Source organism: Rhinatrema bivittatum, chromosome 1 (assembly GCF_901001135.1).
Source record: "Rhinatrema bivittatum chromosome 1, aRhiBiv1.1, whole genome shotgun sequence".
Taxonomy (NCBI): Eukaryota; Metazoa; Chordata; class Amphibia; order Gymnophiona; family Rhinatrematidae; genus Rhinatrema; species Rhinatrema bivittatum.
This window is the reverse complement of record NC_042615.1, coordinates 359,915,300-359,931,156: the sequence shown is the minus strand read 5'-3', so window position 1 is coordinate 359,931,156 and position 15,857 is coordinate 359,915,300. Positions and strand designations below refer to the sequence as shown.

At 42.3% G+C, this 15,857-nt stretch overlaps 1 protein-coding gene across 2 annotated transcripts in view; it reads left to right on the top strand.

Moving 5' to 3' along the window:
• The window catches only part of FRAS1 (Fraser extracellular matrix complex subunit 1), an 868,026-nt gene that overhangs the window by 452,792 nt on the left and 399,377 nt on the right, over positions 1–15,857 (top strand). For both annotated transcript variants that reach the window (XM_029600388.1, XM_029600395.1), the window contains exons 21-22: positions 3,757–3,909; positions 6,354–6,500. In XM_029600388.1, the coding sequence (XP_029456248.1) occupies positions 3,757–3,909; positions 6,354–6,500 (300 nt within the window). The remainder of the gene's footprint in view (positions 1–3,756; positions 3,910–6,353; positions 6,501–15,857) is intronic.

Below are 15,857 nucleotides of genomic sequence, written 5' to 3'. Positions count from 1 at the left end.
TGCCTCTCCCCTGGCATCATCACCTATTCCATCCACCCCCTGGAATCATCCCCACTTTCACTTCCCTTCCCCTCTAACACCATCATGATCTTAATCTTCCCTCTCCCCTGGCATCATCACCTTCTTCCCTCCCCTCTCCCCTTCTTTTTCCAGCCACCCAGCCCCAGTCTAGCCCTTGTCATCATCGTCTTCCCTCTTTTTCACTCCCTGCCATCATTTCCTTCCCTCCCCTCTCCTCCCTGGCATCATCACCTTCCCTCTCCCCCACACCTTATGGCACACATTCATCTTTCTCTCCCCCCACACCTTGTGGTACATTTGGCTGTTGTTCCCCCCCCAAGTCTGAGCAGCACTTACCTGCCATCGCTGCTTACTCCTTTGCTGACTTGCCTCTGCAATAGTAACAGCATGAGGCCAGCCAGACTTGCAAGAGAGAGGGAGCAGAGAGGGGAAGCAGCAGGAACAGAGAGGTGCTGCTCTCCGACGCCCTCTGCTGGCAGGAGGATATCCTGCAGGCTAGGAAGGAAGAAAAACCCAAGGCTGTGGGCACCTCCTCTTTTCATGCCCAGCTCTTTGGGCACACTTGCAGGTCAGTCACGGTACACTGGTGTGCTGCAGGACAACGGTTGGGAAACACTGACCTAAATTATCTCCATCATAACAATGAGTACTGCTTTCACTAACAGATATTGTGATTGTTGCTTTTAATTTTACATGTTTATCTTGGAAGCTCTTATAGCAAATTCTTGACTAGAAGTGAACAGACTTTGATCTTTCTTTGGCTAATCTGCAAGATGTTTTTCTATTGAAAATAATTCTAAAAGCCTACTAATTGAATCATTTATTAAAGCTGAATATTATGCTCTTTTAGCAGTATTCAAAGAGGCTTTGTAATCCTGTGGAGCAGCTTTAGACAGCAATAGACTGTCAGCTGTCCTAGATTTATGCCATGCTCTTTTCTTAGAGCGTAATAGTCTATGTTTCAGCACTAAATCTTTAGTAGAGCATGTTTTTCATGTATCTTCCTATGTACAGAGACAGGTGGAGCAGCTGCATCGTAAATATGATGAAGCGTGAAATTCCACCAGTTTACCAAATCATCCGCTGAGCCAATAGGGGCTGCAGATTTGCAGTTGTTTCCTCTCATAATATCTTAAATATAATGTCTATCTTCTTATGAATCACTGTATTTTTGTATTGCACAGTACAAATCTAATTTTTAATGAAAATTTTAAAAGCTTGTGATCAGACCACTTAACAACTCCATCAACAGCAGAGGATAAATTACCATTGTTCTTCAATAATTCAGGCAGTAAAATCAGATTAATTGTATCAAGTTGAAGGGTGGGGATGGGAAAGGGGATAAAAGGGTATGTTATTCACTTTGGGGTCGATTTTAAAAGGAGCATGTGTGGTTCCTGGTGCGTGCACATGGATGCGCTGATTTTATAGCATGCACGCGTGCGCATGTTATAAATTCCAATAACCACGCGCATAAAATCCGTGTGCGCTCGCGACTCACACACTCAGGGGAAATTTTACAAAACAACGCGCGGGTGACGCAATCGGGCCTCTCCCAGTTCCCTCACAGTCCGCTCCAATTAAGGAGCGGACTGGGATTTACACGTGTAGCCCTTTTAAAATCCGAGCTTTTATGTTAATGCCTTGTTCCCTCACAATTCACCTTCTCTTGCCCTGTAAATAAACGTCCACCTTTTCAGTTAAAAATGCTAGTTGAATGAATCTGTTTCTTTGAGAAATAGTGGCAGTTGATGCTTGGCAGTGCATGGTTTCTATGTCTGCTTCAGAGTCAGAATCTGTATCACTGTTTACATTGCTCTCCTTTTCAGGCAGCAGTGGCTTGCAAAAGTATTCGACCCCCTAAAAAGTCAGATTTTTGTGGATTACAAATGGCACGCAGATTGTTCCACATACTGTTATTTATTGCAAACCAGTATACTCTTGAAGTACATTTACAGAGTCACAATTCATTATTTCTCTTCATCTTTTGTAAAATAAAATTAAAAACTGAAAAATGCTGCTTGCATAAGTCTTCAACCTCTTCAGACTAGTACTTGGTAGAACCACCTTTTGCTGCAATAACAGTTTTAAGTCTGTTTGGGTAAGTTTCTACCAGCTTTGCACACTGTTTGGGAGCGATTTTTGCCCATTCTTCCTGGCTGTTTGATTTTAACAACCAAGTTTTCCGTGGGTATCCCCAATCACCTGTTGTGGGTGGGGCAGAGGGAAGGTCAGAGAGGCAGCAGCTCAATTTCAGGGCCACATGGTTAGAAGAACAAGAGCAGAAATGAGGCCCCTAAAAATGGGATGGGACACAGTTAATAGTGACTCATGTGTCATTTCTCTTTAATAGGACTATAGTGGAAGCAGAAGGTGCCACAGATTGTAAGCCACTATGCCACTGGGCCACTATAAGTACATAAGTAATGGAAGGGGACAGAGAGTGGGGCAAGATGAGAAAGAGTGAAGGTGAAAAGCAGGAGGTGAAGCAGACTCTCCCAGTTCACAGCCCCTGACTGTAAAAGCAAAGGTCATACAAAGCAATTTTTTGATAAAGATAGGACATTGCTACTTACCTAGGAGTCAGGCATTTGCTGTGTGCCTTCTCTCAGCTTTCTTTGCCAGTCCAGACTGGGTGAGAATGTAGGAATTGTGGCAGGAGCTGGGATACCTGGCTAGGATGTTTGTGAAGATTCCTCAGGCATTGCAGACAACCTGCATATTCATGGAGTGGAAATGTCCTATTTCTACAATTCCCCTCATACTGATGTGGAGGCCTAATTGCCACATGGGTCAGTGGACTGCCCCCAGGACACAGCCAGTTATGTTCTAGAGGTTGCTCTTAATTTGCTCTTTCTGTCCACTCATGTTCTTTGGAGAACAGATTGAAATACATCCATCAGGTCCTGTGGCCTTATCTGCCATGCTAGGCTGGACCAAGTCCATACTGTCTCCACCAGTGGCCTGTTTGGGTCACAAGCACCTGGCAAATCCCAGACAGTGGATCTATTTCTTGTAACTCACTCCCGGGATAGCAATAGCTTTCTGTGTTTTAGTACTTCCTGCTCTGTAAATGGGTTTGTGATCATTTCCTAATCATTTATGTCTCTGAATCCTCCCTTGGACCTATCACCTTCCCCTTCTTCTCTATATACTATATTGTGAAAAAGAATTTCTTTGCTTTTTGCTCGATCCCCTCCTCGCTAACTCCACTTTCTGCTTTTAACTTAAATATCTCCCCTATGGTTTTATGTCTCTCCCCTCCCTATGTAAAGGATGTTTAATCTTCTTCTTTTATTGATTTGGTAATTTTCTTTACTGTTTACTCATCAAAACGCCCTTCCTGCCTCCTCTGTTTGTGTTTCCTGATAATTCTGCCAGCCCTCCTCCCCTTGTGTTGTTGTGCTTTCTTTCAAATAAGACATTTTTGGAGGAGAAGGCCAAAGACAGTAAGATTTTTCTCAATTATTTTGCCACCAAGCATAGTCTTCTGGTTGAGATGACCCATACTTTAAAATGACGAATATCGCCATCAGTCCCAGGATTGAACAGGTTTCCAGTTTTATATATGCTGATCAGCCCCTTGGTGAACCTGCATGTATGTGAGGCCGCTTCACTTTTTCTGAAGGCTCCGTCGAGCGGCCGTTCCTGCACGTGAGCTGGGGCAGCGGGGTGAGCAGGATGTCCCGCATTGTACTGAACCTGCACGGACCACATTCTGTTTTCCTCTTGCAGACTGCCATCCTCTGTGCCAGCAGTGCGTAGCCGACCTTCACGACACCGGTAGCGTCTGTTTGACGTGCCAAAACCCCCGTCACTTGCTGCATGGGGACCACTGCCTTCCCGAGTGCGCCGAGGGATACTATGCAGAAGAGGGAGCTTGTAAAAGTGAGTAGCACCTACAGACCCCATGCAAATGTCAGTGAGCCTGTCCACGCTGGTTGCATTTGTATTGCCCTAGGGGTAATGGAGGATTGGTGCCACATGCATGGAAATGAATGGAACAGCTCATGTGAATTTCTTTTTTTGGGTACCTTCAATATATCTCTCTGTTATCGTCATTTATTTATTTCATGCTCAGAGCGTGTTACAACATTGCAGTGTTGTTTACATTCATTATATTACAGATAATATAAAATAAAATAAAAAGGCACCGTGTTACAATCACTGTTAATGATTCTAACTTCTGCAATAAATGCAGACATAGAAAACAGCAGTACAGCAAATTATGTCAGAAATAAGGAAACAATCATAGTTTAGAACCAGGAATGCATGAAATAAATACATCATAAAGGTCAATAGCCACAATGAAGAAGAGAGAGAATGTCTGTAACTACATTGCAAGGGAATAATTGTGGTATGATAAATGTGTGTAAGGTGGTTTTAATAAATATCAAAGGTGTGACGCAGTTCTCCATAGCATCCGGTTCATGATCAGAGAGCTCAGATTATGGCTGCGGTCCAAAAGCTGTTTCAGAACACCAGATTTTTATTAGCTTCCTGCAAACTAGGAGATCTAAAGCTAGTCTGATGTGTGATGGAAGAGACTTCTGTAGCATTAGGACAGAAACTGAGTGGGTTCCCTTTCAGGTGCAGAGGATGGGGAGATGTGTGTATGGTCAGATGGCTGTTGAGGTAGAATAGCGCATAAGTCTTTGAGGGCCTTATAGTCCCAGCTTAGGATCTGAAACTTGCCTCAGTAGGGTGTTGGGAGCCAGGGCAAGGTTTTTAATGTTGGCATGAATCTTTTGAATTTGCTTACATTCCGCATCATTTGAACCACTGCATTCTGAATGGGTTGCAAATGTCGGCTTAGAGTATTTGAAATCCCAATGTAGTGTGAGATAGAGAAATCCAGGCAGGAGATCGCGCAAGCCTGGCTGACTGTGGCAAGGCAGGGCCTTTGAAGAAGTAATAGAGGTGGCCCAGTTGGAAGAAAGCAGATTTGGCCATTGCTAGGACTTGGTCTTCAGCAGTGAGCAGTGTGAATCCTTGGCAGCTGTAGGGAAGGGCTCTACCTTGAGGGGTCATCATTGAATTTAAGCAACTGAGACTTTTTTTTTTTAAACAAACCATGGTATTTGTGTTTTGTGGGTTTAGCCTCAGTTTATTTTGGTTAGGCAGTCAGAGATTTTTTGCCTAAGCACTCATTCAGGCTGGTAATTGCTTGGTCAGGGTCTGGGCTGAGAGGGGCCAGCAGCTGAATGTTGTCCATATAAGAGAAGTAGGTGATCTCATATCTTTGATAGATTAGCTGGGGGGAGCCATGGAAATGCCAAGCAAAGTAGTTAATAATATAAATCCTTGTGGTACACCACAGAAGTATGATAGTGCTTGACCGAGAACAATCAGGAAAGTAGGATTTGAGCCAGGAGAGTGCTGGGTTTGCTAGTCCTAAATCTCTTAAGCAAGTAGTTAGGACTTCATGGTCTACAGTGTTTAATGCTGCAGAGAGGTCAAGGAGTACCAGCAGGGCTGTTTGTCTGTGAGTTGTAATTTATCAGCTCTGCTCATTAGTACAGTCTCCATGCTCTGGTGAGATCTGAATCTGGATTGGAATGGCTCCAGGATGTCTGTAATCCACAGGAACTCACAGTTGTACCAGCACAGCTTTTTCAGTGATTTCGGTTAGGAATCGTAGGTTGCAGACTGGGTTGCTAGTTCCTCAAAGGTATATTCTTCATTTAGGCTTCTTCACGAGATAAGTTAGACATTTATTTCAGCCAGCTTTGAAAACAATTCAGGTTTGGGTTTTAACTTTGGCTTGCTTTTCAAATTAGATTCAAACAAGTTTCAAATGCATTGCCTGGCATGTTAAATGAAGACAGTGCTAAACCTTCTTAGACATAGAAATATACTCTCCCCAATATAAACAGAATTAAATCTTACAAACAGAATTGTTTTTCATTATTGGGCAAAGCACACACATTATAATAGTATGCTACCAATGAAGACCTTGAACATTTTCTTGGAAGAGGTTTTTTGTTTTTGTTTGCTGTTCGTGTTGCTGATTTTGTTTTTGTTTGCTGTTCGTGTTGCTGATTTTATGTATAAAAGGACATCATATGAGATTAGGGAGGCCAACTCATCCCAGGACCACCAAACAAAGCCGATCCAGTTCTGTTTTGCCCTATTGCCTTCATGGAGTTGTACTTCTGATGATCTAAGGAAAATGAACGGGAGAACTGCTGATCTGGGGTGAACTGGAAACCCTCTATGAAATGCCTAGCACTAGCCATTGTCTTGCAGAGCCTTGCACAGGTTTGAAAAGTCACAGTGAACCCTAATCCTGTACCTTTCAAGGCCACATTCTCTTTGTTGTGTTCCCTCAGAGTGTCATTTCTCCTGTAAAACCTGCCGCGACCAAACGCCGTTCTCTTGCACATCCTGTCAAGCCAGTCTGGTTTTGGCCCACAATGGCATGTGCACGTCTGCGTGTCTCCAGGGATACTACAGTGGCGAGATGGGGACTTGCAAACGTATGTGCCATTAAGAATTTTCTTAAACTGTTTTTGCTCATTATTGTGCCATTTTGTTATTGTCCGTCTCATTAATGAGAGCATAATAGTATTTGTAGGAGATTTAAGAGACATCTGTAATGTGGAAAACGATGGCCTGGATGGTGGTGTACTAATTCCTGGAACTCATTCCTAAGAAAAGAATTTCAAAGCAGGGCATACAAGAGCTTTGTATGTCAGCAGGCTGTTATATGCCTCATGAAGAGCTTCAAGATTGCAAAGTTCTTATAATGTGCATTAAATTATGCACCAGAATACCAGCTTTGTAAAATATTGTGCTCTTTTGAGCTATAGCAGGTCTCTTATTGGTGCATTTGAATATTATCTCTTGATAAAATGTACAATGTATAGTATTCTAATCACATACGGGCCGATACAGTACAGTGCGCTCCGGCGGAGAGCACTGATAACCCGCATTTGGTTGCGCGTTTTCGACGCGCTAGCTTTATCCCTTATTCAGTAAGGGGTAATAGCGCGCCGAAAACGCGCGTCCAACCCCCCCCCCCCCCCCCCCCCCCCCCCGAACCTAATAGCGCCCGCAACATGCAAATTCATGTTGATGGCCCTATTAGTTATGCCCGCACGATTCAGAAAGTTAAATGTGCAGCCGAGCCGCACATTTTACTTTCAGAAATTAGAGCCTACCCAAAGGTAGGCGTTAATTTCTCTTGGCACCGGGAAAGTGCACAGAAATGCAATAAAAACTGCTTTTCTGTGCACCCTCCGACTTAATATTTATTTATTTATTTTGAACTTTTATATACCGACATTCATGTGGCAAGATACATATCATATCGGTTTACAGTGGAGCACAATATTGCAACAAGCATTACATAGAACCGGGGTTACATAGAACATATCATGGCGATATTAAGTTGGAGGTCCCCAAAGTTAAAAATAATTTAAAATAATAAAAAAAAAATTTAAATTCGGCCTGTGGCTCGCGGGTTGAAAACCGGACACTCAATTTTGCCGGCGTCCGGTTTCCGAACTCGTGGCTGTCAGCGGGCTTGAGAACTGACGCCGGCAAAATTGAGCGTCGGCTGTCAAACCCGCTGACAGCCGCCGCTCCTGTCAAAAAAGAGGTGCTAGGGATGCACTAGTGTCCCTAGTGCCTCTCTTTATCGTGGGCCCTAATTTAAATAAATTAATTTACTGAATTGTGCGCACAGGAGAGTGGGCGCTCGCCCACTCTCCCGCGCTTTTTACTGTATCGGCCTGATAGAGTTCAATTTCCAAAGACTTTAGAAGCCTAACTTACAGGGAGATTCATCAAGTTGCGGTAGTGTTCTAACACTCTTATATCACGTATATTGTGTGATAAATGCAATATTTTGCATCTCCCCTCTCAGGTTCCCTCCCCTATTACAATGACCTTCTTTGTGTGTGATTTGCATGCTTTAATAATGCAAGTGCATGCAAAGAATGTCATGCATAGGCAATCTTATGCAAATATTTTATCGCAGCTGACCGAGAAGGCGGTAAGTCACGATAAAATATCTACATCTCTTGGAAAAGGTGACCCCCAGCTCAACCCAGGACCACCACTTGAGGCGGCCACGCACCCCCCCCCAAGTTTAAAAATAGAAAAAATGAGCCCACGTGGCCACAGCCCCCCCCCCCCAGAATCCATCAATAAAAACAAGGTCTCACTCCCAGCCCCCCCCCCCCCCCCCACCACTGATCTATACAAGGGCAATATAACTTCTTTTTTCCAACTGATGATACCTCTCCCTATGTACTCAAGCATACGGTTAGCTTTTTCCATGCTTTATAACCATGAATGACAACCTTCAGGTCATCTGACAGCATTGCAGGTAGGTCTCTTTGGTGGTCCCAAACAGTGGCAGTACAATAATGTGCTCTTATGGAGGAGTGGGAGCAGCCGCTGATGGCACAATTGTTGTCCATTCAGGACCAATCATGAGGTCAGCCAGGGCTGATTCGGAATAGAATGGTCAAAATAATGAAGCAAATCTGCCTTGCCTGTCCCTAGCTAATAGAGCAATATTTTACTTGTTAGTGCTGTGCATGTGTGCTGCATTTCAATGGAACTGGCATGAGACAGAAGGAAACGTGACTTGCTGCAGTTACTTTTCACAAATGCTAAAATGAGGAGGCAGGTACCCCGCCTTACTCTCTAAAAAAAGCCGCTATCATTACTTTGTCCTCATAGACGTTTTTATAGGATGACAGGACTTTTCCAAGTCAAGAGGATAGCATCCTAAAATCTAATATAAAATGATAAAAAATAATTGTAATTTGATAATTTCATTGCTCTGTTGCACTGATGTCGTTTCGGGCTACATATACAACTCTCCAGGGCAATTCTCAAAGTGCCCGCACTACTGCAGAGTCTGCAGGCATTTTATGCCCGCAGTCTTTGCCTCGATTGTCAGAGTGAATGCCCATGAGCACTTTCTCTGAAATTGCCGAGGGTACAAAAGTCCCCACTGAAACATGCACCTGCTTTTTTTTTTTTCCTGTGGCTTCTATTTTTGCTTGGAAAATGACGCGCCTGGATTTGAAAATATAATCTGTGTGTGCCGTGCATTGGTTTCCTGCCTCACCCCCTGGGAGCACCTCCTCGTGGGGATAGAAGCGCAGGGGCTTGATGAGAGAACCACACATCCTCCTAGCCGGGTTAAGGGTGGGTGATTTTCAGACCATTTCTTTACCCAGGTTTGAAAGTTGCCCTTGCTGAGAACAGAAGACGATTCTTTTGGCCTGCACCCTTCTGCTTTCCTTGCCCAGCCGTTTTCCTCAAGGAATGTGACTGCATGCTGATGACATGCCTGTAGACCTTTTAAGGAGAAGAAGAAATTCTTCTCTTGAGATAGGAACAGATTTGCAATGCAGGATGCAAAGAACTTTAGGCGACACTAAGGTAATAACAAGCCCCAGCAATGTGGTCAGCAGAAGCTGTCTAAGTAATTCCTTATCCACCTCACCAGTGCACAAGGAATTACATAGATACTGAAGCTTCCGCTGACAATAATGCTGGGGTTTGTTATTACTCTAACTCTGTGCCAGCTTTCCAAGAGATTTCTACACCTCCATTCAAACAAAACTTGAAGCAGATCATATATACCAGAGAAAAAGATGGCAGACAATAGTAGTCAAGAATACAGTGGAGATATCTGTTACTTTTACTCAGATTTTAGCAAATTGACTAACTGGGATCAAGCATTCTAATCCCACAAGTGCTGCCACACAGATTATCCCAGGTTTTGGAGAGGGATTCTCAAATACAATCAGTAATCACTCTTTCATGGCTCCTCACTAACAGTCCAGGGGCTGGCTTAGAAAATGTGTGCAAAAAAATCTAAGGGAATTGTTCTTTTCTGATTCATGTTGGATGGGTCTCATAGTCTTAGAAAGTGATCTTGTCACGCTCTTATGTGGTCTGATAGCAAGATGGTGCCTTAATTAAAAATGGCAGCTAAACATGTTCCCCTCCCCATCTCTGAGGCCATATCCCAGTAAGTAATGATGATCGAGCATTGAAACAAAAACTGCATGAAACAGAGGATAGAGAGGATATTTTAATGGCACAGAAGTGCTTTTGAACAAAAACCTGAACAGCAACACAAATTTTGGACCCAGTCATTTAGCTGTCACAGGTAAATTACAATGGATTATGACATTATTGTATTGAATATTTATATTGTGTCTTTCGTACACTTCAAAGCAGATTACATTCAGGTATTGTAGACATTAACCTTAAGCAGGCAAAATCAACCTGGTGCTTATACGGAATGTCAGGAGGATATTCCAACAATTCAGAGTTGTCACATATCCCCTGTGGCATGCCAGGCTGCTTAGGTTTAGGAGCCAGAGTTTTGCTGTGTGCAGCCACCATGCTCTTGAATGTTTTCAGATTTGTTCAGCAGGATAGGCTCAAGGAGGAATTTTGTTTGATTTTGCCAGCAGTGCCTCAGAGATGGACTGTACTTATTAAATTGCTGGATATGCAACACATCTGAACTTGTGTCAGGAGATGCTACAAAGGATGTGATGGTGTTGTGAAGTCTTCCTTCTGCCCCATGTGCATCAAATGGATTTTCATGGGATTCAGTGAAATTCATGATCCGTTGCACAATCCTGTTTTCATCCATTCTGCTTTTGGACTGCTCTTTGTGTTTGATGGATAAATCTGCTGTTGCATTGCTGGCAACATCACAAACACTTCTAAGACAGTAGACTTGTAACTTGTATGCCTTTGATGATTAGTTTCTGCCTTTGCGCTTATACTATGATACCTTCACAAATTTTAACGAATGATTTACGACAGGAACCCCCTAACTTGGTCCTCAAGTGTCTCAACCTAGTCAGGTTTTCAGGATTTATTATTGATTTATTATTTATTGATTTATATTATTTTATATTCTGATATTCTAATTACAATCATAACGGTTCACAGCATAAATATAAATAAAATAAATCAATTAAAACAATTTTTAAATGATAAAATCATGAAAACAAAACATCATTAAAATTCAACATAAATATTATAATATAAATAAAAACATCTATAGATAATAAAATAAAATGAACAGAAATCTCAAATAAAACATAGAATACAAATCAAACTCAAGGAGTCATAAAATATATATAGTATCAGATAGAAGCCTCACTTGCTCATGCCAACAATTCTGCTCGATGTATTACATCAGTCATTCTCCATAGTTTGTCTTAATTTTAATTTATATCTCAGTATGCTTGTCTAAAGAGCCAGGTTTTTAGATTTTTTTTAAAAATTAAAAAAAATCTGTCTGCAGTCTTAAATCAACTGAGAGTGAATTCCATAATTTTGGCCCAGCTATTGATATGGCTCTTTCTCTTACTTTATTTAAATGTGCCGTACGAACAGGAGGAATAGTTGAAAGACCTTTAATTGCTGACCTTAAATTTCGTTGTGGCGTTTGGATATGCAAAAATGCATTAAGCCACTCTATTCTGTCATATATAGATTTATGTATTAGTCAAAGAACTTTGTAGTCTAGCCTGAATTTTATTGGCAGCCAATGCAGGTCTATTAGAATTGGGGTAATGTGATCATATTTCCTTCCTCCGGTTAGGATTCTTGCAGCTGCATTTTGCAGATTTCCACAATAAATATGAATGAGATTATTTACATGCACCAAACTCCCATTATATGCAAACAGATATCATGATATTCATTGTAGAAATCCCCAAAACTCGGCTGGGTAGCAATTTTTGAGAATAGAGTTTGGAGGTTCCCTGATTTGTGGTCTGCTCAAGTGTATGATCTGCAGACAACTGACTGGAAGTTCCACAGGACCTTTTCTTACCAAAGTTACCAGCCTGGAATTCGGGGTTTACCATTGGTACGGTTTCAGAAAGCACATGCGTATGTGTGAGGTGAATTGCTGGCCAGCGTGCATTGTTCTGGTAGTTAAATGAAAGATAAATGGAATCATCTTTTGCAGTGGTGTTAGATGTGCATGGAAGATGCTGTCACTCCCTGCTCTAATGAAATTTATCAACATCTCAACCGTATCAAGGCATGAGCTGCAATATTTAAATGTCTGGGACTTCAGTGAACTGTGCTTGACAGCCTCATCAGGCTTCATTTTCTGCCATCTTTGCACTTCCTTGCCTTTTCTCCTTGTGAGGTAAATTTCCTGTAAGGTTGCTAACTGGCACTTTGTGCAGCTATGTTTTAGCCCTCACCAAATCCAGCTGATATTCAAGCATATGGTTCCCTTGTGCTTTGTGTTTGAATATCAGCTTGTTGTATGACAAAAAGTACACAGGCACAGTTATGCCTTCTAAGATGATGATGTAAAGTGCGGGTGCATATGTTTGAGACTGTCACGTGTGCAGTTCTCTCTCTGACCAAGTTACACGGCTGAGATTCCTCTTTTTACTGCAGTTAAAACGGAGTATGTAAAACTGCAAGTCTACTTTCAGCCAGCTGAAAATTGGCTTAGGCAGATTCAGCCTTCGTACCCATGGTAAAACCCCATGTTTACCCACTTAATTTCCAACTAAGCGTTGAAACTGATCCCCAGATATTTTTGCATCCTGAACACCAAGAAAAATAGATGTCAACCGCATCATCGCTTCTGCAAGTAACCTATATGCCCTTATGCTTCTGTTGGATGGATCGCCACAAATAAACTGAGGAAAGTGTGTTCTGTGCTTAACACTGTAATTCGGTTAGAACGTGCTTTGCACTCTTTCTTGCAAATATTTTTCTAATACAGGCAGGAATACTGTAAACCTCTCCCCTATGATGAGGGGAGAGGTGGGGGCCACAAAAATAACTCCACCTTCTCAGCTGTGTGTTTATGGACAGACACATGTAATGCGCCCACAGAACTAAAGAGTCTCCCAAGGATGGGGAGGAGAGGCTGGAGCAGAGAAAAGAACAATAGGCGATAACATAAAAACCCACCTAATGTAGCTACAGCAAGTATTGCATATAAAATCAGTGCATGCACAGTTACATAGCGCACTAGGATTCTTATATTCTATAGCAAACACAGACAAATGACATTATAATAAAAAAAGAGAGAAGATTTTACTAACATGGAAAAGTGAGAGAAATTAGGTTGCGAGATATAAAAGAAAAATCACTAGCCTTACTCTGTATCTCAGTTCAGATCACTTGCAAAATACTTTAAACTACCACCTAAATTCTGGCCAGAATAATAATACAAGTTCTCAGTTGAGTTTCATGTGAGTTCTGTTTTCCTTTTCTTTAGACAAGTTGCTCCACTGTATGCTTGACAAAGCCGATGCAGATGCTTGAAATCCTGGGCTCATTTGAGCTGCAGCATCCACTTCCTTCAGGAGCTTGGAAGTCCCAGTTCTCACAAAAAATGCTTATGTGTGAAGTGAATTGCTGGCCAGCGCGCATTGTTCTGGTAGTTAAATGAAAGATAAATGGGATCGTCTTTTTCAGTGGTGTTAGATGTGCATGAAAGATTCTGTCACTTTCTTCTCTAATATGAGAGTAGCTTTTCCCTACTACAAAATATCAAACCACTGCTTTCTCAGCACTGCTATATAATTACTCTCCTACAGACTATGGTTATGAGGAACGCTCCCATCTATCTGCAACTGCCCTTTCCTTTGTGGTAGTAGCCATGTGGCTGGGGTAGGAACCTCACCTCATTGCTATGTCCTTCTGTCTTTTCCTCGCTCTGCCTGACTGTATACAAAAGACAACCTTTCTTTTATACCTAATTAAAAATGTTCATTAACAATCAGTCCCCTGCTCCTCATTGGCTCTGGTCCAGGATTACACCCCAAGTTCTGATTCAAAGAACTGTCATAGGTCCATCCAACTCAAATTGTTCCTTCTGCGGAAATAAGTCCACTCAAACACTGGAGCGTAATTGCACTCAACAGCAGTAGTGTGAAGAATAGAAGTGCAGAAAAACTTTTTGGTCTTGTTCACATATAAGTTTTATTTTCAAACAATGGCTGCTCCTTTTAGTGCAACGAAACTTTCACAGCAAAACCCCCAATACAGACCGTGTTTCGCCAGTCCGGCTGCCTCGGCAGGGGGGGGGGGGTACTTTTAACAAACAAGCATCTGCAATGCAAAAACAGGTACAAATAGACCAAAATAACCAAATGGGTCCAAAAGCAAAGACAGTATAATACAAAACTTTCCAGCACATCCCCCATTGACAATTGGTGTACAGATGGAAAACATACCTGTTGTCATCATAGATCTTACATGGATTAAGGAGCGCATCACAGCTATGTCAAAGCTGACATTTAAAGACCATAGTTTTGGCGCGAACACCCGTCCTGGTGGCCGACGGGAACTTGCTTTAGCCAATCACACTGCTGCAACCAACACTGACGTCAGAGCTATTAAATAAAATAACTCCATTCCAATTCAGCATTTAAACCATGTGGAGAAACGGTATTAAGAGTATAAATCCATTTCTGTTCTCGTCTAATCAGGATGGTCGAGAGATCGCCACCCCGCACCGGCGGAGTGACCACCTCAATCACAAAAAACTTTAAGTCTGATACTGTATGAGACAGCTGTGTCCAATGGGACACCAGAGGCGCTTTTTCTTTAACAGTTTTGATGCTAGACTATAATCCGTGTTCTAATCTTACGAGAGGTTTTCCCAACATACAATTTCATTCACGGACAATAAATCACATAAACCACCCTAGACGACTCACAGTCAGTATCAACTTTCAATTTATAGCTTTTGTTAGAAACTGGATGACTAAACTCTGTGATTGTGCACGTATGGTCGCATACTGAACAGTGGCCACAAGGTCTATGTGTACCTGTGTGAAACTCTGATTCAGCGGTGGCAAAGATGGAGTGAACTAGTCTGTCTCGTATATTCCTGCCTCTACGAAAGGTAAATCTAAGCCTACTCTGCAAATGTGCTTCAAGGGCCAGTGCTACCCAGTACTTGCGAATGATCCGAGAAATGGTATTACTCACAGTAGAGAACGGTAAAAGACAATTCACAGTTGAACTCGTATCCCGTGATGAGGGTGAAAACAGTAAGTCCTTGTTGACATATAGGGCCCGTTTATAAGCTTTCTTCAACACTCTTACAGAGTACCCTCTTTCTTCAAACCGAAGCATCATCTGCTTAGCTTTACTGACATAGGTAGAGCGCAACCTTCTTAATCTTAAAAATTGCCCTGTGGGGATATTATTCTTGAGTTGACGAGGATGGAAACTGTCATAAGACAAGAGTGTGTTGCGGTCTGTCTCCTTACGATAAATAGATAAATAGATGTATTAAATTTTGTGTCATGGCATGTGATAAGAATATCTAAGAAAGCTATCTGATTAGGATGAATGATGAAATTAAACTGTAAATTAGAATTACATGAATTCAACCAGTCAATAAAACTAAAAAACTGGTTGTCTTAGGCAATATCCATAGCAAGGAGATTTCTCCAAGGGTCCAGATGGGGAGCGGTCAGGCAGAGTCAGCATCCAGGCACAGATCAAGGCAGGCGGCAATCAGGCAGTCAGTATTCAGGCATGGATCAAGGCAACAAGAAATCAGAATAGGGGAAAAGGAGAACAGAGGAAGCAGCATAAAAGGACAAGAGCAAGGTAGGCAGATATAGGCAGAGGCGGGGACGAGGTAAGGCAGGACTGGAACTAGGCAGGAGAAGGACCGAGCAGGAACAAGGCAGGGACGGAGTCAGGAACTAGAACAATGAACAGCAGCAGAACTGCAGGAGGACCTGTTGCTGAGATGCCATTTTCCTGAACAGCTGGGTTTTAAATACCCAGCGAGAGATGACATCATCCCTTTGCGCCACAGCCAGGTTCCACCATGGGGT